The sequence below is a fragment of the Equus asinus genome, chromosome 5 (assembly GCF_041296235.1).
Source record: "Equus asinus isolate D_3611 breed Donkey chromosome 5, EquAss-T2T_v2, whole genome shotgun sequence".
NCBI classification, from domain to species: domain Eukaryota; kingdom Metazoa; phylum Chordata; class Mammalia; order Perissodactyla; family Equidae; genus Equus; species Equus asinus.
In genome coordinates, this window is record NC_091794.1 from 24,431,726 (window position 1) to 24,457,462 (window position 25,737).

At 40.3% G+C, this 25,737-nt stretch overlaps 2 protein-coding genes across 7 annotated transcripts in view; both read right to left on the reverse strand.

The window, feature by feature from the left end:
* Positions 1 to 6,955, reverse strand: part of CCDC14 (coiled-coil domain containing 14) — a 44,365-nt gene extending 37,410 nt beyond the window's left edge. The window contains exons 1-3 of one of the 5 annotated variants that reach the window (XM_014866848.3): positions 6,648 to 6,955; positions 583 to 638; positions 188 to 260 (exon numbers count right to left, since the gene is read on the reverse strand). In XM_014866848.3, coding sequence (XP_014722334.3) covers positions 188 to 260; positions 583 to 638; positions 6,648 to 6,854 — 336 coding nt within the window. In that variant the 5' untranslated portion in view covers positions 6,855 to 6,955. The remainder of the gene's footprint in view (positions 1 to 187; positions 261 to 582; positions 639 to 6,647) is intronic. The other 4 variants (XM_070508996.1, XM_070508995.1, XM_070508993.1 and 1 more) reach the window with 4 other exon arrangements.
* A 14,423-nt stretch (positions 6,956 to 21,378) lies between these two features.
* Positions 21,379 to 25,737, reverse strand: part of ROPN1 (rhophilin associated tail protein 1) — a 34,837-nt gene continuing 30,478 nt past the window's right edge. For both annotated transcript variants that reach the window (XM_014866862.3, XM_070508997.1), the window contains exons 5-6: positions 22,307 to 22,482; positions 21,379 to 21,582 (exon numbers count right to left, since the gene is read on the reverse strand). In XM_014866862.3, coding sequence (XP_014722348.1) covers positions 21,516 to 21,582; positions 22,307 to 22,482 — 243 coding nt within the window. In that variant the 3' untranslated portion in view covers positions 21,379 to 21,515. The remainder of the gene's footprint in view (positions 21,583 to 22,306; positions 22,483 to 25,737) is intronic.

Genomic DNA, 25,737 nt, shown 5'->3' on the forward strand with positions numbered 1-25,737 from the left:
TGTAGTTTTAAGATTTCTTTATTTAGAAGTAATTATTATTGCTGGAAAACATGTTTTAAAGCAAAAAGCCTTCATACTTCCTTAGGGCAATTAATACTTTACCTTTGAATTTTTATTCCCACTTCCTAGGTTTTACCTGAGGATTAATTAGAATACTGTATATCGCATCTATTCAGTTTACTCTTACCTGACTTTCTGAATCAGAATGGATGGGATAGCCAGAATCTGCATTAAAATGTGATGTCTTTCTTAAATGGATCCTAGAAGACAAGTTTGTTAAAATTTTTTACATATAATTTTTTTCCCCAAAATATAGTGTAAATAGTCATTTTCTTTCCAGTAAAGGTTGGATAAGAAAGCTCATCCAGTCACGTATGAGATGGATTTATACAGGACTTAATGAAGATTCTAAAGTCTATTAAACAGTTGATCAACATGGGTAGATATGGAAGGTTCCTCCCCAGAGTTTTGAGAAGGGAGAGACCCACCTAGTTTTCTGGGGTAGGCAAAATTCAGTTCAGCCCAAAGATCTGAAAAACCTCTTGAGATTTCCTGAAGTTTAAAACTTCTTTAAGTACCTACCCTTTCTTTCCATTTGTTAATTTAGAAGGTCCAGTCTGCTTTCCTGAAGATAACACCTATGACATAATGCATTATATTTAGTAGATACACAAATATTTCTCTACTATATTTTCAGTATGCTGTCTTGGCAAAACGTAAAATGTTTCCTTTCTTTTTTTATCATGATAAAACATACATAAAATTTACCATTTTAGCCTTTTTTTTTGAGGAAGATTAGCCCTGAGCTAACATCTCCCATCAATGCTCCTCTTTTTGCTGAGGAAGACTGGCCCTGAGCTAACATCCGTGCCTATCTTCCTCTACTTTATATGTGGGACGCCTGCCACAGCATGGCTTGACAAGCAGTGCGTAGGTCCACACGCGGGATCTGAACCAGGGAACCCCTGGCCGCCAAAGCAGAACGTGCGCACTTAACCACTGCACCACTGGGCTGGCCCCCATTTTAGCCATTTTTAAGTGTACAGTTCTGTGACATTAAATACACTCACAGTGTTGTGCAACTTTCACCACCACCCATCTCCAGAGCTTTTTTATCTTCAGAAACTGAAACTGTATCTGTTAAACAATAACTTCCATCTCATCCTCCCCTCAGCCTCTGCCAACCACTCTTCTACTTTCCATCTCCATGAATTTGACTTGTCTAAGAAGCTCATATAAGTGGAATCATACAGTATTTGTCCTTTTGTGTCTAATTTATTCCACTGAGTATAACATCTTCAAGATTCTTCCATGATGCAGCATGCATTAAAATTTCCTTCTTCTTTAAGGCTGAATAATACTGCACTTTATGTACCTACCATGTTATTAGTTTTTTATAAATGTGATATATCCTAAAAATCCACAATTACAATTGGATTCATACACAAACTATTTCTTCTATATAAAATGTCAAGCAAGCAACATATACATTTGTTCCTCAAGTCTATGTAAGCTGAAAGTGAAGTTGAGACACTATTTTAACCAGAAGTACCTACTACGTAAGTTTGGATTATACTCATTCACTGAACATGTTCTACTTTGCCCAAATTCTTCAAAACATCTAAGTTAATTCAAGGCAGAACAAAGTCCATGGAACTCTGATTCTATTTATCCACATTCCTTAGAATGCTTGACAAGACCAACACATGAAAACTCTACCATTCCTCTTTATCTATATCTCATTCTCTCAAGTTTTCTTTTTAAACACATGTGGCGATTTTTTTTTAATTTTATTTTAAAAGTAACAAAAGTGGGCTACCCTTTGTGTAGAAGAAAAAATACGCTTTTGTTTTTACGTGCATCTAATATCTTGAGAGTTACACAGGAAATAGTTAATTATAGTTGCGTCTGAGGAGAGAAAAAGAATCTGGGGGACAGAGCAAGAAGGGAGACTTTCCATGGTATAACTTTTTATATCTTAATAACTTTATATCAGATAAACATAATCTCTATTTGAAATTTAGTTTTTAAAAGACATGGTTAAATTCCCTAGTCACTCCCTCATTTCACCTTTCAGATGTAGTCACTGTCGGCAGTTACATTTATGATTTTTCTTGACATGTTTACATGTTTCATCCCAAGATAGCTTTGAGCAGTAACTATTAAACTTTCTGGAATTATATAATATTCTATTATTTGCTTGAATATGTACTCCTTCTTTCTAAGAATGCTCCTCAGAGTACATTTTATAAATTGAGTTGACAGAGTTTATACTCCTTGAGATAACTTGGAATATGATGGAGTCATGAAGCCAGCAGCGAGAACCAATAATGTAGGAAATAAGATCCCACGTCACGTAGCTCCACTGGTCCTGGCATGACACTCTCACGGTCTTTCCCTTCAGTGTATCTATCGTGGTGTCCTGGTCAGAACTATAATAAAAACCCAAACTATGGTGCTGCTAAGTCCAAAAACAACTACCACAATTATTATCTTTCAAAAATAAAAAAAAGTATACTGTCTGAGATAAATGTCTGGCATAGTTGTAAGATTATATATACTATTTCTTCAAAAAAATATACACACAAGGGGGCCCGCCAGGTGGAATAATGGTTAAGCTCGCATGTTCCACCTCAGCGACCCTGGGTTCGCCAGTTCAGATCCCAGGCGCGGACATATGCACCGCTTAGCAAGCCATGCTGTGGCAGGCGTCCCACATGTAAAACAGAGGAAGATGGGCACAGATGTTAGCTTAGGGCCAATCTTCCTCAGTAAGAAGAGGAAGATTGGCAGCGAATGTTAGCTCAGAGCTAATCTTCCTCAAAAAAACAACCAATCACATGAGGTCACATTACAGAAAATCAGATAAAGAAAATTACCCAGGATAAAAGCACCCTGCAACAGTACTGTCATACTGGCACACTTCCTTCAAATTTCTGTTGCATTTTTTATTTTGAAGTAATAGTACAAAGAACTGTATATACTTCACCCAGATTCCCCAACTATTGACATTTTACTACATCTGCCAGTCTCTCTCAAAATATATACATGGTACTATTTTTTGTCTGAACCATTTCAGAGTAAGTTGCAGACATGATACCCCTTTACATTTAAATATTTACTCCTAAATATTTCCTAAGGACAAGGTCACTGTCTCACATAATCAGAGTATAATTATCAAAATCAGGACATTAACCTTGATACCACATTACAATCTACTCTAGACTTTATTCACATTTTGCCAATTATCTCAATACTGTCCTTTATAGAAAAACAATCCGGTCCATGTCCAATCCAGGACCTGTGTTGCACTAAGCTTTCATATCTCTTCAGTCTCCTTTAATCTGGAACAGTTCCTTGGGTTGCCAGTCATTGTCTTTTACAATCTTGACATATTTAAAGAGTATAAGCCAGTTATTTTGGAAGACTGTCCCTCTGGACATTTATACTTGTCTGATGTTTCCTCATGACTAGATTCAGGTGGTACATTTTTGGCAGAAATACCACAAAAGGAAGGTTGTGTCCTTTTCAACACAATATGAGTAGGCATATGATGTGGCAGTTTGTCCCACTACTGGTGATGCAAACTTTGATTATTTAAGATGGTCCCTGCCAGGTTTCTCACTGTAAGGTTATACCTTTGTAAGTATTAAGCATTTGTGGAGAGATACTTTGAGATTATGCAGACATCCTATTCATCACACTTACACCCAGTCGTTTTAGCATCCATTAACGATTCTTGCTTTAATCAATTGCTTGTCAAATGGTGATTTTCCTAACTTACATAATTCCTTCTACATTTATTAGTTGGCATTCAATGTTAGCGAAGCACTTTTCCTTCTTCATTTGTTAGTATGGACTCATTGATTCCTGTTTACTCAATGAGTTATGACCCATTAATACCATTATTTATTTTGATGCTCAAATTGTCCCAGATTCTGTCAGTAGAAGTCTCTTCAAACCAGCTCCTGTTTCATTTTAACAAATTCCCATTATTTTTTGAGCTAGACCTTACTTTCTGCAACATGGTGCTCCAGGCTGATTTTTTGTTTCATTGTTATAAGAAGATTTAACATGAGATCTATCCTCTCAACAAATTTTTAAGCGTACAATAAGTACTGTTAACTATAGACATGTGGTACAGCTTATCTCCAGAACTTATTCATCTTGCATAACTGAAACTTTATACCCATTGAATAGCAACTCCCTATTTCTCCCTCCCTCCATCCCCTGGCAACTACCATTCTACTCTCTGCTTCTATGAGTCTGACTATTTTCGATACCTATATAAGTGGAATGACGCAACATTTGTCCTTCTGTGATTGGCTTATTTCACTTAGCGTAATATCCACAAGATTTATCCATGTTGCATATGGCAGGATTTCTTTCTTTTTTTAAGGCTGAATAATATTCCATTGTGTGTATATAGTGCATTTTCTTTATCCATTCATCCATCAACGGACATTTAGGTTGTTTCCACTTCTTTATTGTTGAATAATGCTGTAATAAACACAGGAGTGCAAATATCTCTTCAAGATCCTGTTTTTAATTCTTTTGGATAAATACCCAAAGTGGGATTCCTGGATCCTATGGTAGTTCTATTTTTAATTTTTTGAGGAAATTTCATATAGTTTTTCACAGTGGCTGCACCCTTTTACATTCTCATCAACAATGTACAACGGCTCCAATTTCTCCACATCCTCATCAACACTTGTTATTTTCTGGGGTTTTTTGATAATAGCCTAACAGGTGTGAGGTGATATCTCATTATGGTTTTGATCTTCATTTCCCTGATGATGAGTGGTGCTGAGCATCTTTTCATATACCTGTTGGCCATTTGTATGTCTTCTTTGGAAAATGTCTATTCTACTCCTTTGCCCATTTTTAAATCTGGTTAGTTGGCTTTTTGCTATTGAGTTGTAAGAGTTCTTTATATATTTTGGATATTACCCCTTGATCAGGTATATGGTTTACAAATTTTTTCCCATTCCGTAAGTTGCCTTTTTACTGTTAATTGTTTCCTTTGCTGCACAGAGCTTTTCATCTTGATGTATCCAGGCTCACCTTATAATCTCTGTGCCTCAGCCCTGGAGTTGACCATCTCTCCAAGAAGCCTTTTAGTGAACAATGGTATTCAGAAACCAAGATCTAGGCACTAGACGTGTTCTTTGCTACTGGAGCTTCCAATCTGCGTTCATATGGATTATTAGTTTTTAAGGGGAGTAAATACTGTTGCACATTTATGCCAAGTGTGAGATAGGTATTTTACCAGGTTCTCTCATTTAACCTCCCTAACTCTTTGAGGCAGAATTTTATACATATTTATACCTATTTCATAGACAAGGGAAAGGAGTCTCAGAAAAGCAAAAAGGATTGTGCTTACTACTACACCACAGTAGTGGCAGAATTGGAATTTAAATCTATGACTACAAAAACCATGTTTTGCCCCCATTCCCCCTTGCACATATTCTGAGTTCATTCAATATAAGAGAGAGATCCATAATGGTGGGGCTGGTCTGGAAGTGCTCATGAAGAAAGTCTTGAGCCAGGTATTAAAAAAAAGTGTAAAACTCATACTAATAGGGAAGACAGCATTACAAGGGAGGTGATAAATGAAGACCGAAAAAAAAAAAAAAAGGGTGGATTTTTTAAGGAGGAGTAAGATCACTCTAAGTAGAGGGTCTGTGTGAGGACTAGTTGATTCATTACTTTAAAAAATCTACTCTGTGCCAGGTGCCGGCCTGGGCCTCAAAAACAGAAATAGTGTAGTAGCAGAAGGAGGATTAGCAACGTCTCTAGCCTGGAAAAGTGGGTGGATAAAGGTCAGTACAGGGCACAAAAGGGGGGACCCTAACAATGGGGATGTGAGAGTGCTAGGCAAGGCTTCCAGACGCCGCCCTGGAGCTGAGGGGCAGGAGATGGAAAGTGGAGCTGGCAGGGACAGAAGGGCTCTCTGGGCAGAACAGAAAGCGCAAAGGCGGGGACACAGGAGAGGGCGCGGGGCAGCCACAGCACTGCAGGACAGACCCAACAAGGCTGGGTATTACTGGGATCGGGGCGGGAAGGAATGCACCGGCCCGATCAAAAAAGGACTGTGTTGACGGGTCAAAGGACTGAGATTTTATCTTGAAAAAGAAATGTGCCAGTATCGGATTTTAAGGAGAAAAGAGAATCATTTAGTCCAACGAAGGGCGTGCATTTGAGAGGGCTGAGGCTAAAGGCAGAGCTAACTGGCAGAGCTTTCTTCACCAGTAGTAAAACACCAGCAGTTGTGACGGAAGACCAGCTAACAGCAGGACTCGGTGGAAGAGCCGAGAACCTGGATTTGATGCAACAACGTACCGAGGCTCGGAGAGGTGAAGTCACCCGACCCCGCGGCGGAGGCTGGCCGCGAACCGGGCCCCAGACCAAAGCCGGCGCCCCGGAGGACCACAACGGTTCACAATGAACTCGCATCGACGGCCAGGGCGGCTGTGTCGGGATGTTAGGACGAGGCGGCCCCCGCCGTCCCTTTCCCAGCATTTCCACTGCGGACGCGCTGTTTCTGTTTTTATTTTTTTCAAACAGTTTTGCACTTCTCCCGGCCCGAGAGCCCCCTCAGTCCCTCTCCCCGCCCCAAGCGGACGCCTCAGGTGCGCAGCCCTCACCTGGCCCGGTCGAGATCCGGACCTCACCATCTCTCGCAGCCTCAAAGAAGCCCAGACGCAGTGAAGCAAAACCTCACGGTAAAAGGAATCAACCGCCGCAGACTCCCGGCCCCGCTTGGCCCGCCCCCCGAGCTTCCGCTTCCGGGAAGGAGCCCGCCGAACGCCGCGCCTCACAGTCTCTGGCGCGCCGCCGAGGTCTCTCTCCATCCTCCAGCAGGGCGGCCTAGGCGTGCGCAATAGACCCCCTCCCGGCCCGGGCCCCGGCCCGTCACACAGGGCGGAGGGCCGGAGAAGCCCGCAGAACGCGAGCGGGGCGGGGCGGGGGTGGGGCCTGGGGCGGGGCCCAGAGGTCTGGGCGGGACCCAGCGGGGCAAGGGGCGGGGGCCCGGCGGGCCAGGGCGGGGCGGGGCAAGGGGCGGGGCGAGGGGAAGAGGTGGGTCCGGGGGCGGGGGCCCAGAGGTTGGGGCGGGGCCCGGCGGGCAGGGGGCGGGGCATGGAGAGGTAGGGGGCGGGGCCCCGCGGGGGCGGGGCCGGGAGCCGGGACGCTGGGCACGGAGAAGCCGGCTTCCTGAACGCCCGAAGGAACTGAGTTCATGGTGCTGTTGCTAGGGCGTCTGGTGGAGGACAGCTGCTCTGCATCACCTGGGGGCAAGTGGCGACAGGGACCCGCCGGGGCCAGAGGAGGGGACTAGGGTAGAGGGCGGATAGGTGCCAGAAGGAATCGTGCTCGGCCCTTGGATTTGGGCTTTGTGTTTTTAGTTCGGTGTTTTGTGTGTCATTTTGAATGAGTTTGTTCTTGATAGTCAATAAAAATCAATCCTCGGTCTCATTACCTTTGAGTACTTCTGATGGCAGTTTCAAATTATTCACTGTGGCCCTCGAGCTCAGAATGGTGCTCCTTAGCTGGGATTTTGGTTTTATTTCGCGCATAGTGGTTTACTCGATGGAAGAGATAATACTATTAATAAAGAACGACAGTATTCTCACCATTGGCATGCTGCTCGAATTTTAATGGGAATTAGCCTTTGGTTTTTAAGATATTGAGTTTGGGGTTAATGTTTTAAATCAAGTTGGGGAGAAAAATTACTCAATTGATTCCATTTTTTTAAAAATAGGAAAAAGAGCTACCTTTTGATAGTCTCAATTACAATTAAAATAAAAACCCAGAAACTAAAATCTGTCCCCCAATATATTGCACACTCATACTGAGTGATTTGGGGAAGCTAGGTATTTAATAAATTTAGCTTTGAATTAGATTAGACTGTGAAAACCTCTCCCTTCCTTCATCTCTCTCCTATAAGATGTTTAACATATTCACCTGAGATTGCAGGGTTTTGTCTTCGTTGATTTAATTTTTAAAAACTTCTACTGATTTTTCTTAATACATGCTCATTTTAGAAAATATAAACAAGCAAGACATAAAAATCACCCAGAATCCTACCACACAAGAGATAACCACTCTTAACAGTTTGGTTCATTCCCTTCTAGGCTTTTCCCAACTGTGTGTATATCTATAAATACATTACAACAATAATATGATACATGTTACTGTAACATGAGTGTTTTAACATCTCATCAACATCGTTCCTCGTTAATCTGTAACCATTACAAATTGGCTGCTTGGTGTTCTGTTATCCTACTGTTCGGAATTTTATGCTCTTCCTCTCCCTTTTGTTTGGCTGAGGTTTTTTTTTTTTCTTTTTAAAAATTTTTTTAAGATAATAGCTTTTGGGAGGTTTTTCTTTCAATTTTTTTATTGTGGTAAAATATACAAAGCATAAAACTTACCATCTTAGCCATTTTTAAGTGTACAATTCAGTGGTATTAAACACATTCATAATGTTGTGCAGCCATCACCACCATCCATCTCCAGAACTCATCGTGTAAAACTAAAACTCTACCCATTAAATGCTAACTCCCCATTCTGCCTCCTTTCAGCCCCTGGCAACCTCCCTTCTACTTTGTCTCTATGATTTTGACTACTTAAGTACTTCACATAAGTGGGTCATATAGTATTTGTTCTTTTGTGACTGGCTTATTTGACTTGTCTTCAAGGTTTACCCACGTTGTAACATGTGTCAAAATTTCCATCTTTTTAAAGGCTAAATAGCATTCCATTGTATGTACATAGCACATTTTGTTTATCCATTTAACTGTTGATGGACACTTGGATTGCTTCCATGGTTTAGCTATTATGAATATTGCTGCTGTAAACAAGGATATACCAATATCTCTTCCAGACCCTGCTTTCAGTTCTTTTGGGTATATACCCAGAATTGCTGGATCATATGCTAATTCTATTTTTAATTTTTTGAAGAACCATCATACTCTTTTCTACAATGGCTGTACCATTTTACATTCCCACCGACAGTGCGCGTATGCCAATTTCCACACATCTTTGCCAACACTTGTTATTTTCTCTTTTTTTTTGATAGTTGCCATTCTAATGGGTGTGAGGTGGTATCTCATGGTAACTTTGATTTGCATTTCCCTAATAATTAGTGATGTTGAATGTATTTTCATGTGCTTATTGGCCATTCATATATCTTCTTTTCAGAAATGTCTATTCAAGTCTTTTGCCCGTTTTTTTTCCAAAGTAATGTAAATCATGTATTTATTCCTTTATATTCAGAGCTCCATCATACCATCCATCAAGAAAGAAAAAACAAAACAAACCAACATATGCTTTTTATAAGCAGATATTCCTCTCTCCAATTATCAGAAATCTGTATTTACTTTTGCCCGTTTTTTTTAATTGGGGTGTATGTATTTTTATTGTCAAGTTTTAGGAGTTCTCCACATATTCTGGATGTTAATCTCTTATTAGATATGTGATTTTCAAACATTTTTTCCCATTCTGTGTTGCCTTTTTACTCTGTTGATATTGTCTTTTAATGTACAAAGTTTTTTATTTTCATGAAGTTTCCAATTGCCCATTTTTTTCTTTTGTTACCTGTGTCATTGGTGTCATATCCAAGAAATCATTGGCATATCCAATGCCATCAAGGTTTTGCCCTATGTTTTCTTCTAAGACTTCTATAGTTTTAAGCCTTACAATTAGGTCTTTGATCCATTTTTAGTTTTTGTATATGGTGTTAGGTAAGTGTCCAACTTTATTCTTTTGCATGTGGATATCCAGTTTTCCTGGCATCATTTGTTGAAAAAACTGTACTTTTCCGATAGAATAGTCTTGACATCCTTGTCAAAAATCATTTCATTATATATGTGAGGGTTATTTCTGGGCTTTCTATCTTTTCCATTGGTCTATAGGTCTGCCTCTATGCCAGTACCACACTTTTTTATTATAGTAGCTTTGTGGTAAGTTTGAAATAAGGAAGTATGAACACTCCAGCTTTGTTCTTTTCTTTCAAGATTGTCTTGGCTCTTCAGGGTCCTTTGAGATTGCATATGAATTTCATGATAAGTTTTCCTATCTCTGTAAAAATCGTCACTGGGATAAACTGTAGATCACTTTGTGCAGTATTGACATCTTAACAATATTAAATATTTCAATCCATGAACATGGGATGTGTTTGCATTTATTAATGTCTTTAACTTCTTTCATCATTGTTTTGAAGTTTTCATTGTACAAGTCCTCCACCTCGTTGGTTAAGTTAATTCCTGGGTATTTTACTCTTTTTGATGCTATTGTAAATTGAATTGTTTTCTTAATTTCCTTTCCAGATTGTTCATTGCTGGTTGTACAGAAATGCAACTAATTTTTATGTATTGACTTTGTATCCTGTTACTTTGTTGAATTTATTAGTTCTAACAGTTTTTTTTGTGGAATCTTTAGGGTTTTCTACATATAAGATCATATAATTTGTAACAAAGATAATTTTTCTTCTTCATTTCCAATCTGAATTCTTTTTCTTGCTTCATTGCTCTTGCTAGAACTTCCAGTAATATGTTAAATAGAAGTGGTGAAAGTGGGCATTCTTGTCTTGTTCCTGATCTTAGAAGAAACTATTTCAGTCTTTCACCACTGAGTATGATGTTCACTGTGGGTTTCTCATAACTAATTTCCTTCAGTTCCTAGTTTTTTGGGTGTTTTTATCATGAAAGGATGCTGACTTTTGTCAAATGCCTTTTCTGCATCAATTGAGATGATCATGTGGTTTTTCTTCCTTCATTCTGTTAATGTGATGTATTACATTGATCATTTTTCATGTGTTGAACCATCCCTGCATTCCAGGAATGAATTCCATTTGGTCATGGTATATAATCCTTTTAATACATTGCTGAATTCAGTTTGCTAGTATTTTGTTGAGAATTTTTGCATCAATATTCATAAAAGATATTGGCCTGCAGTTTTCCTTTCTTGTAGTGTCTTTGTCTAGCTTTGACATCAGGGTAATGCTGCTCTTATAGAATACCTTAAGAAGTGCTCTTTTCTCTTCAGTTCTTTGAAAAAGTTTAAGAAGGATCAACATTAGTTCTTTAAATGTTTGGTGGAGTTCACTAGTGAAGTCCTCAGGTGTAGGGCTATTCTTTGTCTGGAGATTGATTACTGATTCAATCTCCTTACTAGTTATAGGTCTGTTCAGATTTTCTATTTCTTCATGATTTAGTCTTGGTAGGTTTTGTGTCTCTAGGAATTTGTCCATTTCATGTAGATTATCCAATTTGTTTGTAGTAGTCTCTTACAATATTTTTTATTTCTGTAGACTGAATAGTAATGTTTCCACTGTCATTTCCAATTTTAGTAATTTCAGTCTTTTCTATCTTTTTTTAGTTCATATAGCTGAAGGTTTGTCAATTTTGTTGTTTTTTTGGCTTCACTCATTTTCTGTACTGTTTTTTCTAGTCTCGATTTCATTTACCTCTCTTCTAATCTTTATTATTTCCTTCCTTCTGCTGGCTTTGGGTTTAGTTTTTTTTTTTTGTTTTTTAGTTCCTTAAGTTGTAAAGTTAGGTTATTGATTTGTGATCTTTCTTATTTTTTAATGTAAGCATTTATAGCTATAAACTCCCCCCTTTATCACTACGTTTGCTTCATCCCATAAATTTCAGTATGTTCTGTTTCTGTTTTCTTTCATCTCTAAGTGTTTTCTAATTTCCCTTGTTATTTCTTCTGTGATCCAGTTTGTTTAAGAGTGTGTTGTTTAATTTCTAAAAATTCATGACCTTTCCAGTTTTATTTTTGTTATTGATTTCTAACTTTATCTTGTTGTAGTTGGGGAAGAGATTTTGTGTGATAATCTATCTTTTTTAAAGCTATTGAGACTTACTTTGTGGCCTGACATATGGTCTATTCTGGAAAATGTCACATGAGCATTTGAGAAAAGTGTGTATGCTGCTGTTGTTGGGCAGTGTTCTGTATTATCTGTTAGATTTACTTAATTTGTTATAAGTCCTCTATTTCTTTACTTAACTTGTGTCTGGTTGTTGTATCCGGTATTAAGAGTAGGGTATTGATGTCTCCAACTATTATTGTACAGCTGTCTATTTCTCCCTTCAGTTCTGTCAGATTTGCTTCATATATTTTGATAGAGTGTTATTAGGTGACTAAATATTTATAATTGTTATCTTTTCTTGCTATATTGAAGCTTTTGTTAATGTATATCATCCTTCTTAGTCTCTTGCAAACTTTTTTGATTTAAAGTCTATTTTGTCTAATATTAATATAGCACGCCTGCTCTCTTTTAGTTACTATTTGCTTGAAATGTCTTTTCTCATCCTTTCACTTTCAAGCAATTTGTGTCTTTGGATCTAAAGTGAGTCTCTTGTAGACAGTATAGAGTTGGACATGTGTTTTTATCCATTCTGTTCCTCTCTGTCTTTTTATTGGAGAGTTTAATCAGTTTACATTTAAAGTAATTACTGATAAAGAGCAACTTACTTCTGTTATTTTGTTATTTGTTTTCTATATGCTGTATAACTTTTTTGTCCATTTCCTGCATTCCTTCCCTCTTTTGTATTTGGTTGATTTTTTTCTCTTTCTTTCTTTCTTTTCCTTCCTTCCTTCCTTCCTTTCTTTCAAGATTCACCCTGAGCTAACATGTTGCCAATCTTCCTCTTTTTGTATGTAAGCCACCACCACAGCATGGCCACTGACAGATGAGTGATATAGGTCCACACCCAGGAACCAAACCCAGGCCACTGAAGCAGAGCATGCCTAATTTAAGCACTAGACCACCGGGGCCAGCCCATGGCTGATTTTTTGTAGTGAAATGTGTAAATTCTTTTCTCATTTCTCATAGCATCTTCTATACTATTTTCTTTATAGTTACCGTGGGGATTACATTTAACATTCTAAAGTTATAACACTATAACTTGAATGTATATTGGCTTAACTTTAATAACAGAAAAACCGCTCCATTACAGCTCCATCCCCACCCCTTTCAGTTGTTTATGTCACAGAATTACATTTTTATACATTGTACATGCAAAAATATTAACTAATAATTCTTTTTAATACATTAGTCTCTTACATTATGTGGAAAACAAAATGTAGAGTTACAAGCCAAAGTTCCAATAATAACTTTATAATGAAGTTACAATAATAATTAGCTATCAGACTAGTAATTTTTAAATAAGTATTAGTCTCTTAGATCATGTAGAAAACAAAAAGTGGAATTATCACCTGTTGTTGCAATAATACTAGCTTTTATAACTGCCCATGTACTTACCCTTATTGAGATCTTTATTTCTTCATAGGGTGTCAAGTTATTGTCTAGTGTTTTTTCTTTTCACCCATCAGGACTCCCTTGAGCATTTCCTGAGGGGCAGGCCTAGTGGTAAAAAAAAAAAAAAACTCCCTAAATTTGTTTATCTGGGAATGTCTTAATTTCTTCCTCCACTTTTGAAGGACAGTTTTGCTGAAGGACAGTTTTTTTCTATTACCAGTTTGAATATATTGACTCACTGCCTTCTAGCCTCCAAAGTTTCCTATCAGAAATCTGCTTATTATCTTGTTGAGGTTCCATTGTATGTAACAAGTTGCTTCTCTCTTGCTGCTTTCAAGATTCTCTCTTTGCTGTTGTCTTTTGCAAGTTGGATAATGATGTGTCTTGCTGTGGGTTTCTTTGAATTCATCTTACTTGTAGTTTGTGGAGTTTCTTGGATTTTTATATTCATGTCTGTAATCAAATTTGGGAAGTTTTCAGTCATTGTTTTATAAAATATTTTCTCTGCCCCTTACTCTCATCTCCTTCTGGGAGTACCACAATACATATATTAGTCCATTGGATAGTGTCCCACTAATTCCTTAGGCTCTGTTCACTTTTCCTCAATCTTTTTTCTTTCTGTTCGTTAGATTAAATCATTTCCATTGTCTTATCTTCAAAGTTGCTGATTCTTTCTTCTGCCTGCTCAAATCCATCTTTGAATCCCTCTAGTGAGTTTTTCATTTCAGTTATTGTACTTTTTAGCTCCAGAATTTCTTTTTGGTATCATTTTAGATTTTCTCTCTCTGTATTGACATTTCCATTTTGTTCATACAAAATGTTTTCTTAACTTTCCGCACATCTTCCTTGAGTTCTTTGAGCATCTTTAATCTTTTAATCCTTGAGTTCTTTGAGCATGTTTTAAAGTTTTTGTCTAGTAGATCTGCCATCAGGTCTTTTCAGGAACAGTTTCTGTTGATGTATTTTTTTCCTTTGGATGGGCCATAGTTTCCTATTTCTTTATATGTCTTGTAACTTTTTTGTTAATAACTAGACATTTTAATCAAATACAGTCATAATGCTGGAAATGAGATTCTCTCTCTTCCCCACGACTGTGTTTTTTGTTATTTTTTAAAAACTGTTGTAGGCTGTCTCTGCGCCAAGGATCAACCTGAGGTGTAAACTTAAGGTCTTCTCAGGTCTTTTCTGAGCCTGCACCTTTCTTTGGGCATGCACAATCACTTTCTAATTTTCCCCATATATACGATTGCTTTTGAATATCCCAATCTTTAATGTCTGGCTCTCAAAAGAGGAAAAAGAGAAAAATGAAGGGAGGAGGAAAGGGTGCCAGCCCTTTAGATCCCATGAGTCACTTCAGCCAGAGGAGGAGGTGCTTGCAACAAGAGGGGGAGGTGCAACAACAATGGCCACCCACCTCTTTGTCTGCACCTCTGTGATCAGAAGCAACAATCAGTGATCAGAGCATAGGCTCCCGATATTTAGAGGACAGGGAGTTTTTTGCTCACCCTGGCTCCCACAAGCTGTGTGCAAGATGCTTCCGGAACCTGTGTATGGCTGCCTGTTATTGGGCTGGGAGTGGGAAATGGGTTGCTACTACTGTACTAAGAGCTGAAATTAACCACAATTTACTTTCTGAGCCTTACTCTAGAAGTTGCGATTCTTCAATAGACTCCAGAGTTCCAAAATAATTACATCAGAGAGATTCTGCCAGTGCAGTTATTGTCAAGATGGGAAGACAGATTCTTGGTGTTTCCTATTCCATCATATTCTCAAAATCTGTTTTTGTTTGTTTTTGCTATTATAAATAATGCTGCAGTGAGCTGAGATCTGACAAATGAACTAGATAGAGAGGGGAGAGAAGAGGATTCTAAACGTGTGGAGACAGCATGATGATGAGTAGGAGGGATCTGGAGTGGCCCTGTGGCTCAAGTATTGACAGTGGGAATGGAAGTATATGTAGGGATCAGACTATGCAGTCCTCAAAGGCCACATAAGGATTTGGATTATTATCCTAAGGGCACTAGGAGTGCGTAAAAGGTTAAGGTGGGGGTAGGGGATGAAATGACTGGTGTTTCACAAACATCACTGGCTGCAGTGTAGAGCAGGGGTTCACAGTCTGTAGCCTCTGGCCAAATCCAGCCCGCCACCCTTTTTTTGCTGTGAGTAGTTTTCACGTTTTTTAGTTGTCTAAAAAATTCAAAAGAATAATATTTTTTGACATGTGAAAGTTACACGAAAGTCATATTTTGGCGTCATAAATAAAGTTTTATTGGGACACAGTCACACTCATTGCCTATGTATTATCTCTGGCTGCTTTTGTGTTACACCTGCAGAATTAAGTAGTTGTGACAGAGATCCTATGGCCCACAAAACCTAAAATATATATGATCTGGCCCTTTACAGAAGAAGTTTGCCAACTTGTACTATAGAGGACGTTTTTGGGAAAGGGAAACATGGATGTGGGTAGATCCCCCTGCAACCACTGCCAATCCATTCTCTGCCCTTCTCCATGCCCTGTGGACCGACTATTAAGGATGGCATCACTCAGACTTGCCTTTCAGCTTCTGGTTTTGTTTAGTCAATAGGAGTCACCTGGCAGAAAATAGGAGGGAAAGAGAGAGAGTTTGGGGTATTCTTCTCAATACCATTCTGGCTGATGCCTTGGCTCTCTCCGACTACAGCTCAGAGAAGCCCCTGGGGCTCCAGTTCTCTCCAGGCTCCAATAAAACATTTCCTTCTCTTGTCCCTGCAGGCTTCAGGGTGATAATGGTTTGCTGGTCTCTGGGTGCTTCAACGCTCCTCGTTTCCTTGTCCACGTCTCCATAAACCTTTTAATTATCTTTAAAATAGAGTCTGAGAGTGTCTTCTGCTTCCTACTAAGATCAGATTCACAGAAAGCTACCATACTGAAGAGATATGCTGGTAGCTAGAGTGGAGGGTGGGGTGAAGGAAGATGAGGAAGACAGACATGAGAGAAGCATAAGAGGTAAGATGGACAAGACTTGGTGATGGGTTTGGGAAGTAAGGCAAAGTGGAGGTATTTACATTGACCTTAGTTTCTAGGTTTTTATCTGGATGGGTAGTGGGAAAGATCCATATTTAGGATGGAGGTTTATGAACTCATTTTCCCCCTAATGAAAACAATGCAAACGAGGAACTCATTTTGGGGCATGTTGATTGGGTGTGGCTTGGAGTCATCCAAGAGGTGGTATCAAGTAGGCTACTGAATATTTGAGTCTGGAGCTTGTTGGGGAGCTATGGGCTGCATGTACGTTTGTAAGTCATCTGTGGTAACTGAAACTATAGGCTTCTGAGTTTGCTCTCAGGTTACTTCCTCAAGAAAGCCTTTCCTTCCACCCCTCTGTCCCACTCCTGCAAACTAGGCGTTGTGCCCCTATACTATCATATTATAACAACACTTTTCACTGTGTGGTTAGTTGTTTAACGCCTGTCTTCCCAAGTAGAATTTAATCTCTATGAAAGCAGGGACTTCACCTTATTCAGTGTAGTATCCCCAGTACCTAGCTCAATGCCTTGCACATAGTAGGAATTTTTAAATTGTTAAGTAAATAAATGAACCAACAAGTGTTTGGACTACTTTTTTGCATTGAGGCTGACAGTTGCTTGAATACTCCAAGACTCAGGACTATCCAGGACTCAGCGCTTTGAGCTTGGTATGGAAGTTTAGGTCCCTCTTCTGTCATGGTTAATGACTCTGCTTGGTCTAGGCAGTGTTCTATAATCTAGTGCATTGGACAAATGACTTTTCCAATTGGTTCACCTCTGAAGTGTGAAAGTCTCTGTTCACGTTTAACCATGTTCCAGTTTATGGGAAACAACCAAAGTTGCAAAGTATATGAACATCTAAACTAAAAACACAGTTAAGATTTATAGTCAGGATACAAGATTCAAAAAGTAAGAGGCTATGGACTGAATAATAAATTAAATGTTGGGACCTTGAGCTCAGGTCAGCTTGAAAGATCTGAGACTACCCTATTGCTTTTCCTCAACCATCTGGTGCCTTCCAGAATTATTTCTAACCTAAAGGTTCTTAACCTTTTAAGATCATATACAATTTTGAGAATTTGCTAAAAGATTTGTATTTTTTCCTCAAAAACATGCTAACATACACATTTCTGAAATACATATATATGTTATATAAATTTATATATATAAGATGTTATCAGAGGCATTCAGGAGCCTCTCCAAGGATTTCAGGTTAAGAATCCTGTTCTTACCTAATTCAAAAGCAGCTTTCCATCTTGAGTGTCCAGCTCCTTCTGTGGCAGGTCCCTGGTGATCTTGGAAGTTGTTGGTTAACTAGGCACAGTGAGATGCCTGACTGAATAGCATCAAGGAGAGAGAGGGCATGGAGCACAGAGAAAATGGAATTGAGCCATAATCTTTGCATTTCCCACTGAAGCTTTAAATGTATCTGCAGTCTTCACTTTAATCAAAATAACTTAATTTAGGAAAGAAAGAGCCCACTTCTTTCTCTTTATAAAATCCTGATTTTATTGCTTCCTGAGTGTTTTTCTTTTTAGAGGGGAAATACAAACCATATGTTAAGTTTGACAGCTTAATTGGGGTCATGCTAGGATTCAGATATTTCTGGTCATGACAGGAAGGCCAGTGGGATGGGTCTGACAAGGATCTATTGGCAGCCAAGACCAAGAGAGCCCTCTTAGAATGATCTCATTGTAAGGAAGGTATGTAAAGAAGTTGGTTTGGAACAATGTGCCAGGTTTGAGGGTCAAGCGTGATTTTAATACAACACAGTGTCAGTCACTTACTGCCCTGCAGCCCCTATGGACTTGTGCCTGACCGAAAGAGAGAAAATATAGTGATTAAGATGCTAAAAGTTTGTTTCATTAAAATCTCTGTCAGGCGTTGTAGCAGATGGTGGTGGTTCCCATGCATATGACTTCAAAGGCTGCTAGGACTTCCTATCTGACAGCTTGTTTTTTCTGCAGCAAAAGGAGCAAGCCCATGGGGTGGAGGTGTGGGGGCCGCTGGTGTAGTGGTTAAGTTCCCATGCTCCATTTCAGTGGCCAGGGGTTCACCAGTTTGCATCCCAGGCACAGACCTATGCACTGCTCATCAAGCCATGTTGTGGTGCCGTCCCACATACCAAATAGAAGAAGACTGGCACAGAAGTTAGCTCAGCGACAGTCTTCCTCAAGCAAAAAGAGGAAGATTGACAATGGATGTTAGCTCAGAGCCAATCTTCCTCACCAAAAAAAAAAAAAAAAAAAAAGCAAGCTCAGGCCACAAACCAGGAAAGCTGGAAATGCCAGAAAGTTAATGCTCCTGGAAGCAGCCCTCAGTCAATGACAGAGGGGAACTTGCTGAGGAAGCAGCCCTCAGCCAATGATGGATGAAGAACTTCCTCCTCCCTCAGGTTGGGATAACTCTGAGGCATGTACTACACTGTCTCCCAGAGTCCTCCAGTGGGATTGGGCTCCAGGGATAACTGGCTTGATAACATACCCTCTACTGGCTTTTTCCCCATCACTATCTTACTTTTCCTACTCCCTTTCCACTATTCCTGGGATTGCCTCCCAAATAAACTTCTTATACTTAAACCCTTGTCTCAGAAACTGTTTCTAGGGGGAGCCTCCATATTACGATAGGCATTGGGCATACAAGGCAGCACAAGGTTGGAGTCAGAGAGACCTGGATTCAAATCTCTTCTCACCAGTGACAGGGAACGACTTAGTTTCTCTAAGACTGTTTCTTCATCTATGAAATGGGGATAATAGTACTGGCTTTGTAAGGTCAGGTTGTAAAGAAAAATTTGAGAATCTGTGTAAAGCATTGTGCACAGTGGCTTGCACATAGTAAGTACTTAATAAATGTTGGCTATTATCATTAATATAACCAGCATACTGCAGGTTGAAGGCAAAGCTGTTTTCCACCCTTGGGGTGACTGCTGAAGCAGGTTGACTTGGCAGATGCCGTAGAGGCTGTGTCTCTGATGAGCATCTGTGGTTGAGCAGGATCAATGACTTAGAGGAAGCATTGCCACAGTGAGCTAGAGCAGGAGACGGGGCAAACGGCGGACACCAAGTGGTGGCTTAGAAGATGAGCAATTGGAAGTGCCACAATGGTATTGCGGTTGTGATCAGTCTCAACTGATGGCTACAGTACCATCAATGACTTCATATCCGTGTCCAGTTTTCACTTTGATGCCTGGGGTTTCATTAGCCTCACTCTTGAGGGAGTATGCTCAAGGCTACTGAGGTTTACCTCCAAATTCCAACCTGTCTTCTCAAAGGTACAAAAGACTTTTTTGCTCTTATCATGTTTGTGAACTTAATTCGTTGTCTTAGGGTCTTTCAAATTGGGGCTGTTCCATCTGCTCCCGTTTACTCCCCACTCCCAGGCAAGATCATATGTAAATTCTTTGATTGCAGTGGAAGAGAAACAAGAGACAGAGGCAGATTAAAGGATTTCACTCATCCTCTAATCCTGATTAGTTACAGTGCCAGGTGTTTCCTGCAGTGCTTCTGCCTCTTCAGACAGCCCAAGGTCCTGAGTCGTTAAAAATGCTGGGCTGGGGCCCTGTGGAGTGGTTAAGTTCCCACGCTCTGCTTCGGCGGCCCAGGGTTTCACCGGTTCGAATCCTGGGTGGGGACATGACACTGGTCATCAGGCCATGCTGAGGCTGCGTCCCACATGCCACAACTAGAAGGACCCACAACTAAAAATACACAACTATGTACCTGGGGGCTTTGGGAGAAAAAGGAAAAGTAAAATCTTAAAAAAAAAAAAAATGCTGGGCTGCCCTGGCTAAGACAGCAGACTGCAGGGAGGGTTAGCTGCTGCCCACCTCTGCAGGTGTAGCCTGGTGACCATTTCAGCTCTTTTTATTGTTTCACTCTAGGTCAAAATCAAGGGCCTCGGGTGACATCCCATCACGGTCTTCTTTTACTTATTTAGACACTAAAAAACAAATTTCTTCCCAATTCAGTAGACAGATATATGTATATCAAATAAGCAAGCTAATATGCTCTTTATACAAAAACGACTAAGAGGGGGTAGTATCACAGAGAGAAGGGACCCAGCCACCTTGGCACACTTGGCCTTAAGAACAATAACCACATAGCCTGTTAAGCTCATCTGCTTCCTGGGAGAAAGAAAACTCTTTCAGTGACCTTGCCAGAAGGTCTTAAGCTCATGCAAGGGATTTTCCCGGGAGGGTCCCATTACATCTGTATATAATGTCAGAAAAATCTGTTGACACTGACACTTTGATACTGACCTCTGAAACACTGTATTAGTACCTCTCATGGCCGCTTGTGTTAAGGTGATTTAAGTTCATGTCTTATCTTAGTGTTAGACTGTGAGCTCCTCAAGGGCAGAATTCAGATACGATTTATTTGTATACTCCCAGAAGCCAGCATAATTCCTGGCTGGGGTTGCCAGGTTTAAAAACATGAAACAAAACAAAAAAATACTAAAAAATTATTTGTTTATCCAAAATTCAAATTTAACTGAGTGTTCTGTTTTTAACCTCAGTAAATATTGGTAAGTGAGTGAATGAATAAATGACTAGCATCATACCAACAAATGGAGAAAAAAACTGGTAAAAATGTGGATTAACCATGGAAAAGACACTCATCTAAGTTATGTCGAGCAATCACAAAACATCAAAACTGTGTCTGACTAGGGACTGGCCAAGTGGCGCAGTGGTTAAGTTCGCATGCTCCACTGTGGCAGCTTGGGGTTCATCAGTTTGGATCCTGGGTGTGGACCTACATACCATTTATCCAGCCATGCTGTGGCAGGCATCCCACATATAAAGTAGAGGAAGATGGGCACAGATGTTCGCTCAGGGCCAATCTTCCTCAGCAAAAAGAGGAGGATTGGTGGCAGATGTTAGGTCAGGGCTAATCTTCCTCAAAAAACGAAAAAAACCTGCGTCTGGCTAACATTGTACCTTTGAAAATCTGACAATCTGGCTTTGGCTTGAGATGCATTTTCTCTCCATGCTTCATCAGCCACTTTTATTCAGTGTCCGTGTGGGAAAAATGCTAATCTTCTGTTAGCGCAGTTGTTTTGTTCCAACAATTTTACATCTTCATTCCACACATTTCTGATTTCATATGTTTGCCTAATTGTTTATTAGTGTGTACAAGTTGTACAAGAAAATGGACACTGGATGGCATATGGGGGTCAGTCATTCCGAAGCACAGTCATCTCTATGTCTTCCTTTATAATTGCCAAAATTGTGCTTTTACTCCAGCCGAACTCTGGGATTCTGGGTAAAGTCATTCACCCTGATTAAGCCATCAGGACCAATTCTGTTTTGGAAAAATACATATCTGGGGTTAGTTCATTTAACAATCAATCTTAAGGAAGACGATATATAAACAACTCTCACTCCAAATTAATTCTGCTGAGGCTTCTGCCCTTATCACCCTCTCTTTTTCTGAACCCTTGACAGCCTGCTTCTCCTCCTCCACTCAGGTCAAACCTGAGCGTGAGCCAGTCACCTGGAGGACTTGCTAAGACACAGACACCTGGGCCCCGGAGGAGAGTTTCTGATGCAGTAGGTTCAGGCTACAGCCTGAGAAATCGCATTTCTAACAGGTTCTCAGGTGCTGCTGCTTCTGGTCTCGATAGAACTCTAAAATCGTGGTCCTAGGGGGCAGCCTGTTGGTGTAGCAGTTAAGTTTTCATGCTCCACTTTAGCAGCCCAGGGTTGGTGGGTTTGGATCCTGGGTGTGGACCTACACATGGCTCATCAAGCCATGCTGTGGCTGCATCCCACATACAAACTAGAGGAAGGTTGGCACAGATGTTAGCTCAGCGACAATTTTCCTCACCAAAAAACAAAGCAAAACAAAAACAAAATAAAATCACTGTCCAATAGCTTCTTTCCCTTCTCTTTTAGATCCTTATTTCTTGTTCTTCCCAATATTTCTCTGTTCCCAGAACAGTATAATACAGTAGCCTCACTGTATCTTGGCCTGCTGGATTTGTTTTCCCCACGTTCTTCACCTCCAATTGGTAAAATTTACTTACACTTCCTGTTCGATGTAGTTAAGCATTCTGCTGACGTGTGACGCAGAGATCTCCCCGTCCACTTCAGCAATATATGTATAGAGAAACTGGAAGGTGCTAAAAGGGATCCGGGGAGGCCCGCTATCATGGTCAGATGATAAAACTTCACACACTATCTTGAGAGTCTTGGCAATGGTCTATAAAGCCATAAGATTAAATGAGAAGAAAGTCACTATTCCAGACTAGATTCTGAAGATCAATTTAGATACAAGAAAGGAGAAAAAAATTTTGTTCTCATAAAATGAAGTGGGAATGATGTAATATTCTGGAAAGCCTGAATTTTTTATACCCAAATGGCATTTAATTCAATCTAAAAGAATTGAGTATCTACTCGGTGTTTGTCTCTCTTTTTCCTTTCTTTCCTTTGTTGGAGGGAGACTCTCAAGGAATTAAGTTTATAAACTGCTGAATACTTTAAGATATTTATTACTTTAATCAGAATAACCTCACTAAAGGAGGGGCATTTGATTTTACATTCTACAAAATTAGAATTATTTCTTATTCTTGTTGCTCTCCCCTCTTATCTCTAAAGGGCTGAGGTAATTAGGCTAGCTTATCCATGCCAGCAGATGCTTGGAGCAATGCCACGGGGGGGGGTAGGGGTCAGGAGAAGGGTAACGTCACTGAGAAGATAGGAGTCCCAGACGCAGGAAAATTAACAGTGTACATCACGATAAAACCAGTTCTTCTAAAACGTGTGGATCCATCTAATCGGAACCACCTAATCCTTTATACAACATAACACTACCCTTGTACTTGCTACGGAAAAATTAGCAGATGATGACTGCCATAAGTTTTCATGGAAAGGTTGCTACAGAAGCAAACACTCCTTACAATGAAACTTGAACATTAAAGGATCATGTTCAGAACAGAGTTTTACTCACCAGTGTCTTTGGGTAAACCTACCCTTTGAGTACATTTCATAAGTGAAAGTTGTGAAATGATGCGATACAGGAAAGAAAGGTTTCAAAGGAAGTCTTGTTCAGCTCTGAATTAGCAAAGATAGGTCAGCATATATATCTTGGTGGCTTACTAAAACAGATTAGGTGCAGATGATCCTTACACACTCTCCAGCGATCAGTGAAAAATTAGTCTGGAGTGGTAAACTGGCTGTGACTGGGGAAATGAGCAAGCAGCTGCTCTACCTCCCCAAGTGGCTGGCCAGCACTGTTCTTCCCTTGCAGCTTATGTTTGCTGTTCTGCTTCCTTCCTCCCCCTGAATGTAATGGGTGACTAGAAGGTGCTTCTTTAACTGTGGTGTGTGTTACCCAGGGGTGGGAGTCTGTATGTCAGGAGGTACATGAGGATGCTGAATAAACTTAGTCCATCTTCCTGGAGTGATAGTTTTACCTGATGGCAAGTAATTTAGACATTATTTGCACAAATTAATTACTAATTTTAATGGATTTAATATTTAACCTTTGTTTCTTTACACTGACAAACATTGCTATTTTGTGAAATAGAATCTTCAATGTACATGAATTTTAAAATGATAAACTGCATGATGTCAAAGAAATTTTGGGTTTGCAGCAGGCCACTTTCACTTTCTGTCTCCCACCCTTGGGAGTCCCCTCCTGGAAGTCACTGTGAAGCACCGTAGGAGGCAGTGGGCCATGCGCTTCCATGAAGGAGGGCGGGAGGAGGACAGGCACACAGAAGGCTGGGGAAAAGGCCATCAGTGAAGCTGGGAGGGCGTGCGCGGGAGATGAGGGCAGCATGACAGTGGTTTTGGGCAGATTTGCAAGCATGTGTCCACTGAACTTCATAATTTCCATCCACAGCTCATCCCCTCTGGTTCTCTTTAAAACAACCTACTCCCCTACTGCCTTTGTTCTGTTGTCCTCTTCCGATAGTCTCATCCAAAATGGGGTGCTGTTATGGGCTGAACTGTGTCCACCCAAAATTCATATGTTGAAGCCCGAACCCCTAGTACCCCAGAATGTGACTGTATTTGGAGACAGGGCCTTTAAAGAGGTGATTAACTTAAAATTAAATCATTAGAGTGGGCCCTAACCCATGAGGTCTGGTGTCCTTGTAAGAAGAGGCAATTAGGACAGAGGGAGAGAGAGAGCAGACACATGTGTGCACAGAGGGACAACCATGTGAAGAAAAGGGGAGAAGACGGCCATTTACAAGTCAGTGAAGGAGGCTTCAGACACCTTGGTCCCAGACTTCCAGCCTCCAGAACCGGGAGAAAATACATTCCTGTGTAAGCCACATAGTCGGTGGAACATTGTTATGGCAGCCCTGGCAAACCAGTATAGGTGCTTTCTACCCAAACGCCTTTTACTGATCATTCAAACAACGAACCTCCAAATTCTATTGCCCTCATCAGATTTTAAAATGTTTAATAAATGGATGAATGGATAAAGAAGTCTCTGGACTGGAGCTTTATAAAATTACATAAATCTAAAGTAAACAGAGATCTGAATTCTGTTGGACAGGATTTTTTGGTCAGATGGAGATCCACTTCATAGAGATAGCCTTTCAACACCTTTTGAGCTTTGTTTTCAGACTCAGAAGTGAAAGGCTCAGAGAGTGAAATATTTGCTAATAAAATATGCCATTCTGTCCAGTGAACATGATTATACGATCTCTTCTTTTGTGTAATCAGTCTCAGTTCTAGAGGAAGCAGTACTGAAAGGGAAGAGGAACACAGGTCTGCATGCTGTAGCATTTCGAATCACGTGTGTAGACTCAGAGAGCTCAGCGCTGGAGTAAACGTACCTGCCACCTAAAATTCCTGCCACTGGACTCTTCCATAAGGAGGGAACTGGATTTTCTAAGTGGCACAGCCATCATGGCTGGCTGGTGAGTTGGCAAAGAAAGGAGGGAATTTCTGGGCCTGCCTCTAAGGATATATGGATTAACTAGAATGCAAACCCTCCTCCACATGTGACACCCTGACCACATTTAAGTTCCCAGCAATAGTCCAACATGAAACAAATGGGTGCAATGGGATTGGTTCCTGGATTCACAGGGCACCCTTTATCTATGGACCAGCCCTTCAGGCTGACTTCCCCTCTAAGTGTTCCTTGACATAGGGATGATGAGGGGCAAAGTCAGACACTTCAGGACCTCTCAAAATTGGAGGGGTCCTTGGTTATCCAGAGCCAGGCCTGAAGGTGTCTCAGTGGAAGCAGAGAAGAGGGAATAGAATCACAGAAGGTTAGAGATGAAAGGACCTCATGGCACATCTAATCCAGACTCCTCGTTCTAGCAGGGAGGTAGAAAGACACAACGCACCTCCTGGTTTCCCCTCCCCAATTTGGGAGGCAGCCATATCAAAGTAAACCTAGCAGCCACACAATGGGCTAAGCAGAGGGAGGTTGGACTTTGGTTTTCCAAAGTCCCTCTTGGTTACTGTGAGGTATGTGGACAAGGAGAGGACT